The 20,299-nt window shown below is 41.5% G+C and overlaps 1 protein-coding gene across 19 annotated transcripts in view; it reads right to left on the bottom strand.

Annotated features, from left to right (window-relative positions):
• Window positions 1–228: 228 nt before the first annotated feature.
• The window catches only part of LOC129821223 (muscleblind-like protein 2a), a 36,499-nt gene continuing 16,428 nt past the window's right edge, over window positions 229–20,299 (bottom strand). The window contains exons 3-11 of one of the 19 annotated variants that reach the window (XM_055878611.1): window positions 7,814–7,999; window positions 7,498–7,722; window positions 7,076–7,330; window positions 3,994–4,047; window positions 3,457–3,610; window positions 3,143–3,178; window positions 2,565–2,600; window positions 1,575–1,669; window positions 337–444 (exon numbers count right to left, since the gene is read on the bottom strand). In XM_055878611.1, coding sequence (XP_055734586.1) covers window positions 430–444; window positions 1,575–1,669; window positions 2,565–2,600; window positions 3,143–3,178; window positions 3,457–3,610; window positions 3,994–4,047; window positions 7,076–7,330; window positions 7,498–7,722; window positions 7,814–7,999 — 1,056 coding nt within the window. In that variant the 3' untranslated portion in view covers window positions 337–429. Of the gene's footprint in view, window positions 445–1,574; window positions 1,670–2,564; window positions 2,601–3,142; window positions 3,179–3,456; window positions 3,611–3,993; window positions 4,048–7,075; window positions 7,331–7,497; window positions 7,723–7,813; window positions 8,000–20,299 lie in introns of all 19 variants that reach the window. The other 18 variants (XM_055878610.1, XM_055878614.1, XM_055878613.1 and 15 more) reach the window with 18 other exon arrangements.

Here is a 20,299-nt window from a genome sequence, read left to right as displayed (position 1 = left end):
ATAAACAAGAGCGCTTCCAATGGTCTGTGTTTTAAATAAAAGCAATCAAGCACTTAGATGCACAATCATTTTCTGCTAAAAAAATTACATTTTGAATTAGATGAGTGTTGTGCACTTTTAACAAAACATTAAAAAGGAAATAAAAGTCATCGTTGAATACCTTTACGATTAAATCTTCACAATCTCCAATCATGTGTGTATACATATAATAAATCAGTCATTTACATATCAGTAACGAGATTAGTCCTAGCAATACAGGTATATAATTTGTATATTTTAACATAGCTCAATGTTCTACATTTCCTCAGTAATCTTCTTCTCAGCATGCAGGTTGCTGTAGTTCTCGTGTGGAGCAAAAGTAGTATTTACAGAAGGGCTGTTTAGGGCCTCTAAGGGGAGCGTCTTGACACTCTGTTCCTTTCTTGTAGGTTACTTTAGGATGATCTGTTTTAGAAGCAGAGATTGAGAAAGACATCATGTTACTCAATGGTGGCATTCACAATGAACATGACCGATTGCCCTTAGGTCCAAGCAACAGTGCCAGTACATTCTTGGATCACAAACACAATACTGATATAGTGTTGTTGAAGAGTCATGGCGGTAAATGGTTAAAGAAAAAGGGTTCTTATTTGCAGAAGTAGAACAGTAGCAAAACTGTGACCAGTATAATCATATAATGCTGAAGAAACAAAAAAAAACAGGAGTAAAAATACATTTGAATCCCACATGTAAAACAAAGAGAATTTGGTTGATGTTAGGAACCTTTCAGATAAGATTCAGAGCTGAGGCAGTAGTCTACATACCAAAGTTATTGCTAAAGTTAAAATGCTGCAAATCTCAATGACAAAAACAAACTGAAATAGTAGACTATGTATTCCATGTTAATACCTGGGAGAAATAAAAGACAAATAAATCAAGCAGAATAAGCTGCAGGAGGAGGCTGGTGGATGGCAAGTATGGTTTTGTGTTCTCCCGACCCAAACCACAGCCCCCTCCTCTCCTGCTGGAAAGAAAGAAGCACATCACCTGACCTGCCCCCCAGGTGGAAGAGTCTAAAAGGGGCAACAGAGGGCAGTCACAGGCACAGAGCTGTCACAAAATCACACACATCCATAAAGACATACAGTGTAACCTTCCTGTGATAATAACAGCCATGTATGAGCTTCATTGGTCTTTTATTCATTCAGTTGATTTCTTTAGTCTGAGGTGCTAATTTAGGCTGCTTCAAATCAATATATTTAGTTTTCTTCTTTCCTTTGCTTGACAGAATTATAGTAACGCCTGAATTAAATTAGGGGCACTTGAAACTAAATAAAGCAAAAACATGCAAAAAACAATTAAGGAAATTATGCAACACAACACAACTACTATTTGCAGATGGGGGGACCTCTAAATAAGTGCTTTCTGTCATTACTATATTTAATACCGCATCTACAATAATGATAGTTACATTTGCTAATAAAGGCAACAGGCAGGAGAGAAATATGCTAGGATGACAACTGTCTCCTGCTGCCATGACGAGCACTTATTTAGAGCTCAGGGATTCATGAAAGAAAGCTTTAAAAGGAGCAAACCTGATTGGCTGGTGCTGTTGCTGCGTAGGGGACACTTGTGGCAGGAGTAGTTGCTGCAGAGACAGTAGCAGGCGTAGCACTGTACATCATGGGTACTTTTTCAGGAAGGGAACCATGGAAGCAATGAACAGGTAGGTGGAGCATTATGGTAACCATAGCAACGTTTTTTTTTTTGTCTATATATATTTTTTTGCATGGTGAATACAGTAAAACATTAGTAGCAAGCCATCATTAGGTTAGACCAGCAGATGGCATGCAATCACAGCGCAAAGCAAGAAAGCATTGGATAAATAATAGAGGAAAGCTGATTTAGTTTAGGAAATTTGTCCGATATTTGTCCGATTCCCAGAGAAGACTGTCATTTGATACGACATTCAAAAAGTATGTTTTATATACCCTACAGTATCTTATTGTTAGAATGGCATTTTCACTGCCGTGTTCAAAATAAGTTCTTTATTTTATACAAATAAAGGAAACGTCATTTGATGTATTTGATCTTTAGGAAAGACCAAGACACTTTAGATAACATCTCTGGGAAACTGATCAAATGTCCTAATCCACAGAGCAGCAAAGAACTATAAATATCAACCAGCAGTGATTGTAACTGATGTCTTGTGTTTTGAATATCTGTATTATTTACAACGGTGAGAATATCACTGCAGAGAACAAAGGACATTCAAAACCAAAATGAAATCCAAAGTAGGCCAATGGGTGATGGTGAAGAGTATAAATTGAAAGCTTGAGCCTTGTCAGGGACATGGCTAACAGAAAAAAAATGCAGAAACGTATTATAAAATACACTTTCTCACATGTGATTTAAAATGTGCCGGTACCTAACAGATATAAACCACCCTTACCCCCTGACCCAGAGACTGTTTATCCAAGGGCACATTGGAATAACAAGACTCTTTTAAATGAACAGCGAGAGCATTTCACCCATATTCTCCATTCATTACAGGTGATATCAGAAAAAAGAAGCAAGGGACCTACCAATGCCGGTAGCAGGAGACATGCAAAACACTGACCCTGTGTGATTATGCAGTGGAAAGTGAGTAGAGGACAATAAGGGAGGAAAAACAGGTTAGCTAGAGTTTTCAGCATGCTTTTACACATTCTAAACCAAATACAAGCAAGACATGAACCTCTCAATGGAAACCAAGTTCGTTTTTTTTGTTGCTTGGTGAGCACACACAGAAACAAGCCCATGAGAAACAATGCATCTTAGGGAGTGTAGTGTGTGGGTGTACGTGTAGAGTGTGGATAGATTACTGTTTACCAAGGAGGGAGGCACATGCTGAATAAAATAGCTCCAATCGACTGACATTGGCATCAGTGCTAGGGCAACCAGGCAGTACAGTAGTTAACTCAGCAGTGAGACAAAGCATCTAACAAGAGTGGATAGTGGCTGTTACTGTTTGATTATGGCTGTCAGAGGAAGGCCATGTCGAGAGAAAGAGCTAATGGTATAATAATCCAGTGTCCTACTTAGCCACGTACTGTATCACAGCAATGTAGGCCAATGGCCTGAATTTAATAGATTTGATTAAAGCAGATCTCCTTCAACTAACCTGGATGATGTAATCTGGAAGCACTGATATATCTGCCTGCCAGGACATTGAACTATTAAATATGTGACAGTGGCATTAAATGTGCATCATTTTCAAAAATGAACATCTCAAATTACAAGGTGCTGCATTAAATCATCACAGCTAGCTAGCTACATTGGACCACGAGGAAAGCACAAAAAAACAAGGAAAGACCTTACTGACAATATGCTACTTTTTAGACTACATGATAAATGCCCAACCAAACATTAGCAGGGAGGGAATTACAAAGGACAAGTCATATAGGGGCAGTTGGCCCACTCAGAGCTGGGCTGTACCTGCGGGATAGAACGCAGACGTCTGCTGGAGCTGTGCATTGGCCAGAGCCTGCTGGTAGTGCAACATACTGGGGTTGAAGAAGGAGCTGGCCCCGTTGCTCTTCTCCAGTGCTTGTCTCTTTGGTAGGGGCTGCAGGCAGCCATGGGGGAACGCCTGCCGAGTACAAACAACACGTTAACACAACCAAAACACTTATCAGTAGTTCTATTATAAACATCCACTGGCTATGAGCTTTATATGTATATAATAGTACAATCATTGCCAAACAGTATAGCAAAACTGTATACAACTACTACATGACAAAATAAAGGTATTTATGATGAAATTAGTGATAGGCTAAAACTTCATACTGTTAATTTAAACACATTTTAAATACCTATTCAATTACTGAAAGATAACTGATGGTGAAGGATTTTGTACACATACTAGATGAGTCTTAAGAGGTTGTAAAAACAAAGATGCCAAATTAAATTATGTGAGTTGCTACAGTACAATTAATAGCTACATGCAAAGCAAAAGGTGAAAGGTCAAAGTACCAGGTCTACAGTTGCCTCGAGGGGTCGCTTCATTGCTTTGGCAGTCGACTGAGTCTTTTAATAGCAGGCAGCGAGCACATGATGGCAGTGGGCCAATGGGATTCAAGCGTATTAACATACAGGTAACAGCAAGCAGAGGTGCGTCATGGGGACAGCATTGCATTGTGGATAGGTGAGAAGGAGAAAACAAAACAAAATAATCGGAATGCAGTTTACCACCACATACAAAACAATAGTCATGCACAATAAACAAAATTAACTGATTCAAGGAAATATACGACTGACTCCTGAATTAGTATGTAAGCGTCTACTATACTCGTTAATAGCTTAATCTAATAGGCTTTACAATAACAACAATACTGTGCAACAACATTGGGACTAAGGTTATTTGCTATGTAGAAAACACAACAGTAGTTAATCAATAGTTGTTCATCATTATCCATACATTATCAATTTGAATATACAGTGTGGACTACTAAATAAATGTTGTAATAATGCATTCATTGACCTACAACTGCTTTAAAGGACCAGAATTGTACATAACACACGTCAATATGAAATGGAGACAGAAGCTAACGCTAACGGGCATTAGCTAGGCTACTGTGAGAGGTTATCCTTGGGAAATGTATCTCTACCGAGAGCTAGGCATGATTCATGTCATCTTGTGCGTTTTAATGACATACTAAATAGGGAGCAGAGAGAGAATGTTATAACCACTGCATTGATGATAACCTATACACAGAATGTGGAGCTCTGTTTATTATGATATTGGGCATCGAATTTGCCATTTTTGTTCAATTTCTTGGCATATTTGTCACAAGAACACATTGGTCGTTCATTTTCCTGTTCAAAGTATACCTTCACTACACTACAAAATCCCTCAGCATTACAGACGTATCAAAGTCATAAAGTATTTACCAACTCTCTAGTAATACTATCACTGTAAAACCATGCAAAAAATGACCACAAAACTGATGATAAAAATACATGGAATGGAAAGTAGCAGAGCTAGGGTGGAAGATACAGCACATTCTAAGAAAGGCCATGCATGTTGCTGTTTTTTAAGTGCAAAAATAAAAGTCTAAATGTGCCATTACGGGAATTGCGTACATTTGATTAGAGTAATGTTAAATGTTGAATCAGCTGTTCGAAGGTTGCTGGTGAATCTATGGACGTTTTTCTTAACCCATAGTAATTAGCAGATCCGGCTTTATTCTTAGACTTGTTGGAAGTTTAAGATAAAGGCAAAACCGACAGTAGGCAATAGATGGCAATGAAACAAGACAGTAGCTGTAGAAACAGGGTTAACTTTGCAGTAGCTGGCAATTTGAACATAGATTTTCAAAAAGCATGGGAAGCAAAAGGAGAGGGCCAAAGCGAATCTTTAGTTAAACAGCTAGCTAGGTAAAGGTTAGCGTCACATGTCACATAAGGAGATAGACAGTGGGGTGTGAAATGATTGACACCCTTGATAAAGATGAGCAAAAATGACTATAAAATAAATAATTCAAATACTGAGCTACACTGTATGCTCAAAAAGTGTAGACATCTATTGTTTTATACTAATGCTCAGAAAAATGTATTTAGTTTAACAAGTAATACATTTTTTCTCAAAAAGGTAGGGGTAAAAATGATTCACACCCCTGTTTTCAGTACCATTCAAAATCTCACCTTGCGAGGGTAATGACACTGAGCCTCTTTCTAAAAATGTTTTATGAGTTGGAGAACATATGGTAGGGATCTTAGACCATTCCTCCATAGAGCGACCTTAGAGATCATTGATATCCTTTGTCTGAGCGTATGGGCTGCCCTCCTGTTTCAAGTTCGGAGACTGAGATGGCCATTGCAAAATGTTAATTTTGTGGTCAATTAACAACTTCTTCGTGGATTTGAATGTGTGCTTGGGGTTATTGTCTCACTGTAAGATCTACTTGCGGCCAAGTTTCAGCCTCCTGGCAGAGGCAACCAGATTTTTGGCAAAAATATCCTGTTACTCTGTAAAGTTTATAATGCCGATGACCTTTACAAGGGCCCCAGGACCAGTGGAAGCAAAATAGCCCCATAACATCAAATATCCACCACCATATTTTACAGTAGGTATGGGGCTATTTTCTGCTCATGTATTCTCATTTTGACGCCTAACCCACCACTGGTGTGCGTGGTCACAAATGTAGCAAATGTAAACGTCTGGAGTTTGCTAAATGACATTGGCACTTGGATTGGAACCGGTGCTTTGGTCAGATGACATGAATATGGAGCTCTTTGGCCACGCACACTAGCAAGCCAATAACCCCAAGCACACATGAAAATCCACAAAGAAATGGTTAATTGTCTCCGGACTTGAACCCTATTGAAAACCTGCGGTGCAGTCCATAAGCGCAGACAAATGATATCAAGGATCTGTAAGGATTCTGTAAGAAGGAATGGTCTAAGATCCCTCCCAATGTGTTTTCTAAAACATTTTAGAAAAAGGCTCAGTTCCGTTATCCTGGCAAGGTGAGGTATTGAAAGAAATTGAAAACAGGGTTGTGAATAATTTTGACCCCTACCTTTTTTGAGAAAACAAATTATTACTTGTTAAACAAAATCTCTTTCTCTGGGCAATTGTATTAGTATAATATAATATAATTTCCCAATATTTTTAGCATAGAATATAGCTCAGTATTTGAATGATCTTTGCTCATCTTTATTAAGGGTGTCAATCATTTCGGACCCCATTGTACGCAAATGAATGGTTATGCTATGTGACAATTTAAAGGCAACTTGAGGGCTACTGCATACTGGGCAACTGTCATTTCGAGTCTTAAGAGCGTATATTAGATGTAACAGTCTTTAATGTTTAATGAAGCTACTTAATACATAAAAAATAAAGCGGTGCTCCACATTCTATGATGTTGGTTAATCAATCAACTCAGGGTAATGGAATAGGATTAAGATAGTAAGCCTATTGCTGTGAATGTAGAATACATTGTAGTGAAAATAAATAGGACAAGTTGCCCTTAAGTAAGAAGTACAGTAGCTATTCTAGCCAATAGTGTGTGTTCTAAGCTGCTGTCCACGCGTCTGGGGGGAAGCATCTTACCATGGCTGCAGCTGCTGCCTGGGCTGCCACGGCCGATTGGTTGACCTGGTGTTGAGAGGCTTTGATTTTGGCCTGTAAGTGAGCAGGGGGGTGGAAGTACTTGCACTTCTCCCTGGAGCAGCGCGACTTGATGTAGTCCATGCAGACGGTGACTGTGTTGTCGCTGGTGTCGATCATGGGGCTGTCGCTGGGGTGGGCGAAGCGGCAGTCAGTCTCGCCTCGCGCACAGTTCCCCCGCTGGAACTCGCGACACACCTACAGCACGACAACCACACAGGGAGGGAGGTTGAGGATGGTAGAGCACCCTGGCAATGGACCCTGTTTGACACACTCAACAGACATTCCATAAGGAATGTATATATACAGCATATATCAGACAATAATACGTCCTTGTTCTTGTTTGTGTGAAGGTGACTCGATACCTCCAGTTTGTCGGTGCGCAGCAGCTTCTGTGAGGGGGAAGAGGAGGACGAGTTGGAGCTCTGGACTGTGACACCGGGGCTTCCAGGGACCATCACTGGGGTACTGGGGAGCATCTCGGTGGGCATCAGGCTCATCCCATGGCTCATAGAGGTCATGGGTGTAAGATATGGAGAGTAGCTGAGACCAGGGCTTGTACCAAGCCCCTGGTTCATATTGAACGTAGGCTGTGAAATAGAATGGACAACAGTCAGTAAAAACACTACTACACACCTGAAATGAAGGATCTGAGTTTTGTGTATAATAAACTGTACTTACTACTGAATATGAGTAACTTACTACAGGCTGCATGCTCGTGCCTGGGATCATGAAGTGCATCTGCTGGGCCAGCATGGCTGCTGCCGTCTTCTGCTGGATGAGGTTGTTGCGTCCGTTAATCTCTAGCTGGGTTTTTAAATGCGAAGGTGGATGAAGGTACTTACAGTTTTCTCTTGAACAGCGACCCTAGAGTAAGAACACAAAAAAAAGCCAACTATTAGATAAAGATTGTTTTTTACTGCAGTGGGCTAAATCAGGGTCACACAGTGTTTCTTAGTAGTCTTAAACAAATCTACTTTGAAACAAACGTATACGCCTCTCACACATAGTTATGGGCTTAAAAAAAGAAGACATCTGTACCATGTCAGATATAGAGTTGAAATGTATTACATTTGGAGTCTGCATCCCAATATTACACTTCATATACATCACAGAAGACTGAAATATAACAAAACCGTTTGACATAGAAATACCAGATTTTCAGCTTTTAAAAAATCTGTATTGACTATGAAATTATGAAAAATATGAATAACATTCCCCCCATGAGGCCACTAGGTCATTTGACTGCAGGAAAGGGCTACCCTAAGCCTAACATGAGTATGCACAGGTTTATTCGATTATAAATATGTAGGCCTATTCTTCATAAATGAAGCATTAATACTGGACAGGGTCACTAGAATTCATTGACAACCAAGGAAAGCATCAAGGACATCCAGTACAAAATGACACAAAAGACCACTGCTGGAACATGGCCTTCATGAAAGTTTCTTCTTGAGGTTCAACAATTTCCATGTCCTGACCGTGCATTACCCCACTCCTCTCAGACCAAGACCATTCAGCTCACAGGACAGGACACCGAAATAACAGGGGAACACAATCATGGTGACATGAATCACGCCTTCACACTCAATATCTTTTTCTGTGGGGACAGGTAGTGAGGTCGTTTTGATCATGCTATTGTTATGGCATAGAGGCAGTACGATTGACAGAGAGGAGAACATTGTTCCCTATGACAAAAGCAGGATGGATGGATGCCCATAAGTGCTTCTATGATCAGGAGGTAATCCACACACACTATGAGTCATTTATGAGAATAATAATGTACAAAGTTGATAGATAGGCTTAAACTTTTAATTTAGTAGGAAATCAGTAGCCTACAGCCTACACATTAAGAGGTGGTCACTGATCAAGTAAGACTAGTAGTAGGCTTGCGTTCAATAGGCTAATTTTACATAATGAAGGATGGTTGTGTAGGATGATGAATAGAGGACAAGAAAGCTAGCTGTGACCCACTGCACTATTGCTAACTAGCCGTAGGCTTTAAACCTACCAGCTAAAAGAGGCTTACGGGAAAAGCTGAATGGCCAGAAAATGGCTATGAGCTTGCCAACGTAGGGAATCTCTTCACACTGACATCCCATCCTCTTTGTTATGGAACAGTAGAATCCAAAGTCCATTCACAACAATTTAGATGTCAGCCTGATAGCGTCCTCTACTCCGCTCTGCTCACTTGACCCGGCAGTGATTTTTAGCCTGACCTCAAACCCATTGCAAAATAATTTTTTTTCAAACAAGTAGAGTAGCTCACTTCTGAGTAGCAGGGACTTGAAATAGACAGTCATCTGAACTTGAATTACACTAAATAATCTTTTACTGGCAAATCATTAAAGCAGTGATATCACTGTCAGTCAAAAGAGTGAATTAATGAGAGATTAGCTGTCGATGTCCTACATATTCAAATGAGGAAATCCTTCAATAATTCATGTCAATGGAACTAATTTCATAAACAGATTAGAGCTACTGAACTCATTTGTGACTCTCCCCTGAGATTTATATCAATTATTACCAGGGAACGCCCACATGGACTGCCACATAAGGGAATGACAAACCCTTTTGGAAAGTTACCAGATATCAAAGTTAGGGTTTGGATCAGGGTTAAAGTCGTGCTATTGCGTAATGCAATTTGGCCTGACCTCTTTGCCTACCAGTCCTGATCGATTGTAGCTCCCAAACGAGATCATTCGAATAACAACATTTAGCTAAAGTAAAACACAGCATAGTCTACTGCAAACTCTGCATTTCCTGTGCTAACTGAGTCATGCTGCTTATTCAATGAATGGCAAGCAGACAGTGCTTTTGTCAGCTTTCGCTGTGGACACACACACACACGCACGCACGCACGCACACACACACACACACACACACACGCACGCACGCACGCACGCACGCACACGCACACGCACACGCACACGCACACAGACTTCCATTATATCAATGGAAGTCTATTCCACATTAATGAGACACAGATGAACTGTTTATTCAGCCAACAAAAGAGCTAAAACACAGTTCTGTGTTCTTCATTAACAAAGGTTCCAAGTCCTTTAGAGATGCATGAGTTCAAATTGGCTTTCTTACCCAGGCCCCTCATCTACGTGTCTTCCATTCATGGCAAATGAGAGGGTCTGAATTATTTAGAGATGTGAAGAGCATACATGCAGCTGTGACAAACAACACAGGCTCCCTGTTCACCGCTCACAAAACACAGCCATGCATCTAGTCTCTGAAGAAGAGATAATGTCATCAGTTTGACAAATAGGCTTTTTCAATCTTTCTCCTTGATACCCACAGCATCTTCAATAGATACTTTTGAACAATCAGTATGAACTGAGTAGGCAGGTACACTTAAAGAGATCTGAGGAACTACAACCATTAGCCCAATTCCTTCCCCTTGAAGGTAGGTACAGTAATAGCCTTTATTCCTAGGTGCACAACTCAAAGAGCTTTAGTCTGTACTCTGGCCTGTCCCAGATAGCTCATGTTATCTATCAACTTAAGGCTCTATTTAAGCCACAATATCCTGATCCCCAGCCTCGTACTCAGTTCTTTCTGCTGGCTGCTATAAGGTTCTGGTCGCCCCAGACATCCTGGAGCTGATGCCAGGCCAGGAAGCTGGCAAAGTGGTAACAATTGCTTTCTGACGACAAGAGAGCAGAACCCACACACTGGTCTCTTATCTGCGCTTAAAGGAGCGTAATATCCTTCTCAGGTGTGAGAGGATGATAGTGGTTCCTTGGCCAGAATTGGAGACCGCCAGACATCAGAATGGTCTAAGGTTTACAGAGATCTGCAGGAAGACTAGCTCGAAGTGTCTGGTTTAAGTCTCGAATCACAGATTAGGCTATTTCAGAGGCTATTTCACGTGACAACATTTAACAACAGTAACCTATATGAAGACTAGAAATGATCCCAACAAAATAGTGAGACATAGAAATGGGATCTACACTTGTACTCTTCGTGCAATTCACAATCAGCAGTTAGAATGTTCTATGGCTCTATAGAGTAATGGGCTGATTCATTAGCGTAGCACTTAAATGAAGGAGAATGCTTTGTGTCGGTGTAACGTTCCGTTTCGTACGCAGCCAGAGGAGGTGTGAATACTGCAGCAGGATAAAAGGATCATTGTTCAGTGAGTGTTAAATGCCTCATGGGAATGGTTGTGGTGGGAGAGCTACATTTTGTCCTCCAAGCATTTGGATTCGTTTGGTTGAGAGCTCATCGATGTGTCAGGTAGCCTAAGTTGACACAATGATAAACAATAATGGGAAATTCTCCACTGACTCCATAAATTCTGTTTATATCCGTTTGTGGGACACTTTTCTGGAGCTGATCGGATTTATATTTGCCTCTCTATTTAATAAAAGGCAACATTTGGGACAACATTTCAAAGCCAACATGTAGGCCTATTTAGAATGGTCTGTGTTTCACTTTCACATTCTCTCTCACATGGCTACTCCTTGTCAATAAACACACAGCCTCAGACCATTCATTGTTTACTTACCTCATATTCCCCGGGGTAATTAAGTAGCCTGTTTGTGTCTCCTCTAATAACCCTACAGATGGGCTATAACAAAACTGCTGAGAAACTAGAAATTAATATGCTAATATACATAGCTGAGCTGTTGTCTCTTAAGCCTGGCTTTCCACTGCAGCGAGAGTGCTAATTCCAAACACACACACACACACACACACACACACACACACACACACACACACACACACACACACACACACACACACTCTCTCTCTCTCCCCTTTTCCTCCTCCTGTTTTCCTGCTCTCCCACATCATATCATCTGCAGTGAGCTCCTGCAGCTAGGCCACACGCTCACCCACCCAGCTCTCACACTAACCCAATACTACACAGCCCACAGCCTAACCCACATCAGGGGAGGCAAAGGCCCACAGCGCACTGTGTGCCACTTCAGCAAACATCAACAGCAACCTACACCACCAACTGCCATACACCGTAATGTAAAAGAGCACGAGAGGCTCTTGCTGCTTCACTGAATCTGATCTTGAGCTGCAGAGCAGGTTCCTATCAGCTATTCTCTGGCTGCTATAGCCCTGCTCAGCTCCAGCTCTCTCTCCAGGTGGTAGTGGTGAGGGCTTTGATGTCATGAACAGGATGCTGGATGAGCCTGGAATGTGAAAACCGTGTGAGTGTAGCACCTGAACCAACAATCACCAACTGCTCATACTCGCATGCATGAAGGCATCTGCACTCTTAAAAACCCCAAAGGGTCCTGCGGCTGTCCCCACAGGAGAACCCTTGGAAGAACCCCTTTTGGTTCCATGTAGAATCCTTTCCACATAGGGTTCTACATGGAACCGAAAAGAGTTCTACCTGGAACCAAAAAGGGTTCTCCTATGGGGACAGCCGCAGAACACATTTGGAACCTTTTTTTCTAAGAGAGAAGGCCTACAATGGCTATCCGCTAATGTGCTCTATAGATTCTCTGATATCATGGCTTTGTCTGGTAGGCTACATAGCCATGCCCAACAGGAAGTAGGTAGAATAAAAACACAACAATGCTGGCTTGTGAAGTCTACATATGGTTCCAACTCCTCACTAATCAGCCAGATGTTTAACTCATTATTTACACTTGAACTTAGGATACGTCCATTCTCATTGTGGTTTAATGTAATGAAAGGTCTGGTATAATTTTCAGCTTTTCTGAAGAAGGCATATTGATCCTCTGAGTGCCTAAAACGAACATCTTACCATAAACTATTTTACACACACAGAGTGGAGAGTGGAATAGGCACAACGTTATCCAAGATCCATTTACAAGTGTGTGCCGTATTCCTTTCCAAGAAATGCTTTAATTGACGCAAATAATATTGACGTGAATATACATTATTCAGGTTAAGAGGAAATGTTGAATCAATAATCAGTGCTTAGGCTAGTAGGGAGTATAAATAACCAATGATAATGACGTTAGCAGCACAGAAAGGTCTTTGGGAGACGCATGCAAATTGTAAGCATACCATACTAGCCTATAGATTTATGTAAATTGAGTGAGTATAGGGAACAGAGGAGGTCCTGTCGATGTCTGGGGGAATTCTGGGTCTGAAGCCATTAGGCTTAATACTCTAGTGTTTTCATCTGTACAATGCATGGCCTTTCATGGCATTTAGCTCTTCTGCTCATGTATTACCTGGTCCTCAACACACTAAAAGGGAGCACATGGTTCTATGGGGCACGGCAGGCTCAGCTGCTGTTTAAACACTAACAAGACTGCCGTGAATGAGGGAGGAATACAGGAAATCAGAAATAATGACCCTGGGTGATGAACAGGAGCATCAATTCGCTTTACTTCTGAAAGGAAGGTGGAGCAGGTGCTGACTGCTGAGGGAACGGGGTGAATAGGGGTGAGGGCGTGATGTAGTAGCCCCCCCTCATCAGAAGAAAGGAGTGTAGAGATCAATCAATCAATCAAGTTTATTTTATATAGCCCTTCGTACATCAGCTAATATCTCGAAGTGCTGTACAGAAACCCAGCCTAAAACCCCAAACAGCTAGTAATGCAGGTGTAGAAGCACGGTGGCTAGGAAAAACTCCCTAGAAAGGCCAAAACCTAGGAAGAAACCTAGAGAGGAACCAGGCTATGAGGGGTGGCCAGTCCTCTTCTGGCTGTGCCGGGTGGAGATTATAACAGAACTATGCCAAGATGTTCAAAAATGTTCATAAGTGACAAGCATGGTCAAATAATAATCATGAATAATTTTCAGTTGGCTTTTCATAGCCGATCATTAAGAGTTGAGATCTCATATCTAGAGATCTCATATACTGTAGCTCTGATCTCTTCATGAGGTGTAGAGTAGTTCTCTCAGTTCATCTTTGGTTCTGTTACTTTCACCTGGTGGGTTGGTGTGACAGCCTTGTTCCTACTGTGAAATGTTAAGCATTGGTGGAGTTCCATTCCCTTTCACACGTGGACTCTGTCGACCCCTGGTCCACCTCTCTGTTGGCCTTGGCTAGCCCTCAATGCACAGCTGTTCTAGAAGAATGGCAATGGTGGAGGCCTTCTTAATACAAGAGGGCAGTGCTGGATTTACAGGGGTAGGAACAACTTTAAAAAGTTATACCACTGTTTAGAAATAATTCCAGCTCTATTAACAGAATAGGATTTACACCAGCTTTAGAGAATGTAATTTCACAACGATGCATTATTCATGTTTCACCCACCTAATGCCAAAGTCACCCTTAATATGAGGCAGATGTTCAGTGATCAATTTACATAATATAATATTAATATGTCATATCACACATTGTCTCAGGTTACATTGTGAGAGGAGAATAAATAGCTGCCTTTAACGTTAGGCTATTTGGAGGAGATATCACAGAATAACAAGAGAAGATTTTATATTTTCCATTGGAGTAGCCTAAACCCTCCACATCTAAAACAGGAAACACAACACATGATCTACCGGCCAATAAAAGTACAAGCTCAAGAAAATGTGGCCATTTTTGTGATGTACTGTATCTGGTGGCAGCTCGGTTCATAAATCTTTGTTAGCGCGGCAGCAGACATGGAGCGGATAAATTAGACTAATCCCAGTATAACAGCATGTGCTGTGCTATGCTGGCCACCCCACCCACACACTGAATGTTAAACACCACGTAATAAACAAAACAGCCCGAAATGCTGGGGAGTGGCCTGAGCACAAAATACACAATTCATATTTGCTCCTCAGTACTGTTTGGGATACAGGTTAAGGGGATTAAAAGTGATTCTGAGGACAGTGCGTGTATTGTCTTTTTGACATATTATAAGCCTATAAGCTTTTGTCCCGTACCCAGAAGCAGAATAAACATTTGTATTGCTCACCATTCTGGTGTCAGCCTTGTTTAACCACCTGAAACATGAAGTCTTCAAGTCATTTCCCCCCAAATGTGTCAGGAGGGAATTAGGACTAGATTCAGTTTCACACTCTGAGCTATGTTGACAGCCATTCAATAGGCATGGAATGCATGTTCCATTAATATTCCTGCTGCTGCTTTCAATACCTCTCAGGGATGTCATCTAGGGCTGGGCGATATGGCCAAAAAATCCTATTTACAGTTTTTCAAATTTATGGTCGATTTACGAAATATAATGTTTTCTCTAAATAAGTTTAATTGTACAATTAAAAGGTAAAATACACTGCATGTAAAACAATGAGCAATAATGTAATGAATTTAGAGCTTGTGAAATTATTCCTAAGCAAAATATAGCCTTCCACAATCATAAGACCCACTGATATTTTAATTATTTCATCAAAATAGTTTAACCTGCTTTAAAAAAAAAAAATGGATTTTAAGTTAGTCTATGAAAATGCCCTTTTTGTTACAAATTTAACCAGAACCACGCATAATGCACTTTCCCTAATAATGACTAACTTTTTGTAGCAGGCATTTTAGAAAATGAGCACAGGTCTCATAAACAATCTTTCAAATTTGGCTTGGCTTGGCACCTAAAACACCTAAAACCTAAAACAATCTCTCAAATTTGGCTTAGCACCTAAAACCCTCACAAACTTTTACAGATGCACAATTGAGAGCATCTTGTCAGGCTGTATCACCGCCTGGTACGGAAACTGCACCGCCCACAACCGCAGGGCTCTCCAGAGGGTGGTGCGGCCCAACGCATCACCGGAGGCAAACTACCTGCCCTCCAGGACACCTACAGCACCCAATGTCACAGGAAGGACAAAAAGATAATCAAGGACAACAACCACCCGAGCCACTGCCTGTTCACCCCGCTATCATCCAGAAGGCGAGGTCAGTACAGGTGAAATCAAAGCTGGGACCGAGAGACTGAAAAACAGCTTCTATCTCAAGGTCATCAGACTGTAAATAGCCATCACTATCACATTAGAGGCTGCTGCCTACATACATAGACTTGAAATTACTGCCCACTCTAATAATTGGAACACTAGTCACTTTAATAATGTTTACATATCTTGCATTACTCATCTCATATGTATATACAGTATTCTACACTATTCTACTGTATCTTAGTCTATGCCGCTCTGAAATTGCTCGTCCATATATTTATATATTCTTAATTTCATTCCTTTACTTAGATTTGTGTGTATTGGGTATATGTTTTGAAATTGTTAGATATTACTTGTTAGATATTACTGAACTGTCAGAGCTAGAAACAATACCATCTGCTAAACACGTGTATGTGACCAATACAATTTGATTTGAAGCACAAGCCCATGTGCTAGTGAGTAGCCAGCTAATCTTTATACACTATGTACAAAAGTATGTGGACACCCCTTCAAATTAGTGTTCTGATATTTCAGCCACACCCGTTGCTGACAGGTTTATAAAATCGAGAGCACCGCCATGCAATCTCCATAGACAAACATTGGCAGTCGAATGGCCTTACTGAAGACTTTCAACGTGGCACCTTCATAGGATGCCATCTTTCCAACAAGTCAATTCTTCAAATTTCTGCCCTGCTAGAGCTGCCCCGGTTCTTATGTTGTGAAGTGGAAATGTCTCGGAGCAACAACGGCTCAGCCACGAAGTGGTAGGCCACACAAGCTCACAGAACGGGACTGCCGAATGCTGAAGAGCGTAGCGCGTAAAAATCATGTGTCCTCGGTTGCAACACTCACTACTGAGTTCCAAACTGCCTCTAGAAGCAACATCAGCACAAGAACTGTTCGTCGGGAGCTTCATGAAATGGGTTTCTATGGCCGAGTAGCCGCACACAGGCCTAAGATCACCATGCTTAATGCCAAGTGTCAGCTGGAGTGGTGTAAAGCTCGCCGCCATTGGACTCTGGAGCAGTGGAAGCGCGTTCTCTGGAGTAATGAATTACGCTTCACCATCTGGCAGTTCGACGGACGAAACTGGATTTGGTGGATGCCAAGAGAACGCTACCTGCCCCAATGCATAGTGCCAACTGTAAAGTTTGGTGGAGGAGGAATAATGGTCTGGGCTGTTTTCATGGTTCGGGCTAGGCCCCTTAGTTCCAGTGAAGGTAAATCTTAATGCTACAGCACAGAGCCCAGACCTCAACCCCATCAAACACCTTTGGGATGAATTGGAAGGCCGACTGCGAGCCAGGCCTAATCGCCCAACATCAGTGCCCGACCTCACTAATGCTCTTGTGGCTGAATGGAAGCAAGTCCCTGCAGCAATGTTCCAACATCTAGTGGAAAGTCTTCCCATGAGAGTGGAGGCTGTTATAGAAGCAAAGAAGGGACCAACTCCATATTAATACCCATGATTTACCCATGATTTTGGAATGAGATGTTCGACGAGCAGGCGAGCAGGGCTGCCCACACACTTTTGGTCATGTGGTATATTTCAAGTTTAGCCAACTTGGATCTATTTGCTAGTTAACAAGGCAGAACAGTTGAATTGTTATGAACACACCCTTCTGTCTGTTTCCAATTGTTTGAACAGCGTGTTAGCCTATCCACTTTGTTCACATGTTGAAATCAAGTGGCCTACTTTATTTCTCAGAATGAGAATGAGTTGACAATTCCTTATACAATTGTGTTTTATGCTTATTGCACATTTATAAAACACAGACTAGACAGCTAGTATAGCAGTACGTGGTATCGCAATGCCATGCGTCAGAATCAATGTTCATTGATACTCCTGTTTTAGTAGGGTCCGTGCAATCCGGGATCCTTGGGATGTCACTACCCCATTGAAGTTGACATTTAAAATGGTTAAGGTTAGGGTTAGGTAAGTGTTATGGTTAAGATAAGGTTGGGGTTTTGGGTAGGGACATGCCAAGGATCCAGGAATTGCAATGACCATTTTAGTAGGCTCTGCTCTTCGCACAATCTGAGGAATTGAGACATAAAAAGGATATAGTTAGAGTTTTTATCTGTATCAAAAGAGGTCTTAGGTGATGGACGCCCCCACCTTGGTGGTGTAGAGCAATTTTGGAATTTTTAAGACAATTTTCTACAATTCTACAAATTGGAGCTCCATGGATCCGAGAAATGTTTGCGGTTTTTAAGCACATTTCCTGCAATTCTACATATTTTGCCATGGAGCTAAGAGAACATTTTTCAGTTTTAAAACAAATTTCCTGAAATTCTATACATTTTGCCATAGCTAATGCTGTGTTCTTTTGCTCAAATATAATATCAAAATCTATACTGCTAAATGTATTGTTTTTGGAATTTTCAATTCTCCCTGACTTTTGGTGATTGTTAGTTCTCAAAGATGATATTATTTAAAACTAAATCTGCATTATCTTTTCTACATAATTTATAGCAGGTTTTAATCATTTAAGTCAACATTGAAAGCACCCCATATATATATATTTTTTTTTACACGGTTTGGACTTAGGCGACCTGAAAAAACTCTTAGGTGGACCGTCCAAGGATTTCAATGGCAGAATAATCCCTGAATTAGAAAGCTTCTCCTCTACTACAGTAAAATAATGTATCAATGTGTTTCGGTGTCTATATGCCGATTCTGTTGGACCAAACCTCAAATGCAAATAGCGAGTTGTAACCGTTTGTTGTCAGAGAGTAAGAAGTGAACTTTCATCTTTGTTGTTCTGAGTGGCAGGAGGAGGAGCTTGGTTTGTGTGTGTAAATGGGTAGGTGCACAGTCACAGCAGATGCAGCGAGACGAGACCTAAAAGACAACATGAGAACAAGTGGACATAAAAGCTCATAAAAACTAAAAATAAAACAAACCTCAATTCTTGCGATACAGGCAAAAAAAAAAAAAGTTTTGTCACATGCACAGAATACAACAAGCGTAGATTTTACTGTGAAATGCTTACTTACAAGCCCTTAACCAACAGTGCAGTTCAAGAAGAGTTAAGAAAATATTTACCAAATAAACTAAAGTAAAAAATTATAAAAAGTAACACAATAACATAACCATAACAAGGCTATATACAGGGGTTTCCGGTACCAAGTCAGTGTGCGGGGGTACAGGTTAGAGGTAATTTGTACATGTAGGTAAGGGTGAAGTGACTATGCATAGATAATAAACAGCGAGTAGCAGCAGTGTACAAAACAAATGGGGCGGGTCAATGTAATAGTCCGGTGGCCATTTGATCAATTGTTCAACAGTCTTATGGCTTGGGGGTAAAAGCTGTTAAGAAGCCTTTTCGTCCTAGACTTGGCGCTCCGGTACCGCTTGCCGTGCGGTAGCAGAGAAAACAGTCTATGACTTGGGTGACTGGAGTCTCTGACAATTTTATGGGCTTTCCTCTGACACCGCCTATTATGTAGTTCCTGGATTGCATGAAGCTTGGCCCCCGTGATGTACTGGGCCATACGCACTACCCTCTGTAGTGCCTTACGGTTAGATGCTGAGTAGTTGCCATACCAGGTGGTGATGCCACCGGTCAGGATGATCTCGATGGTGCAGCTGTAGAACTTTTTGAGGATCTGGGGACCCATGCCAAATCTTTTCAGTCTCCTGAGGGAGAAAAGGTTTTGCCGTGCCCTCTTCACGACTGTCTTGGTGTGTATGGACCATGATAGATTGTTGGTGATGTGGACACCAAGGAATTTGAAACTCTCGACCCGCTCCACTGTAGCCCCGTTGATGTTAATGGGGGCCATTTCGGCCTGCCTTTTCCTGTAGTCCACAATCAGCTCCTTTGTCTTGCTCACATTGAGGGAGAGGTTGTTGTCCTGGCACCATATTGCCAGTTCTCTGACCTCCTCCCTATAGGCTGTCTCCTTGTTGTCGGAAGTCCAGGATCTAGTTGCAGAGGGAGGTGTTTAGTCCCAGGGCCCTTAGCTTAGTGATGAGCTTTGTGGGCACTATGGTGTTGAACGCTGAGCTGTAGTCATTGAACAGCATTCTCACATACTGCCCTTCGCTTCCTTGGGCACAAGGACTATGGTGGTCTGCTTGAAAGATGTAGGTATTACAGACTCAGTCAGGGAGAGGTTTAACATGTCAGTGTTTGTGCATGTTTGTGAATGTGAATGTTGAGCTGTTTAAAGATCTTGCTCACATCGGCTACCGAGAGCGTTATCACACAGTCATCCAGAACAGCTGGGGCTCTCGTGCATGCTTCAGTGTTGCTTGCCTCGAAGTGAGCATAAAAGGCATTTAGCTTGTCTGGTAGGCTCGCGTCACTGGGCAGCTCTCGTCTGTGTTTCCCTTTGTAGTACGTAATAGTTTTCAAGCCCTGACACATCCGATGAGCG

This window comes from Salvelinus fontinalis, chromosome 23, assembly GCF_029448725.1.
Source record: "Salvelinus fontinalis isolate EN_2023a chromosome 23, ASM2944872v1, whole genome shotgun sequence".
NCBI lineage: Eukaryota > Metazoa > Chordata > Actinopteri > Salmoniformes > Salmonidae > Salvelinus > Salvelinus fontinalis.
Note: the sequence above shows the minus strand (reverse complement) of the source record. Positions and strands in the feature narration are given on the sequence as shown.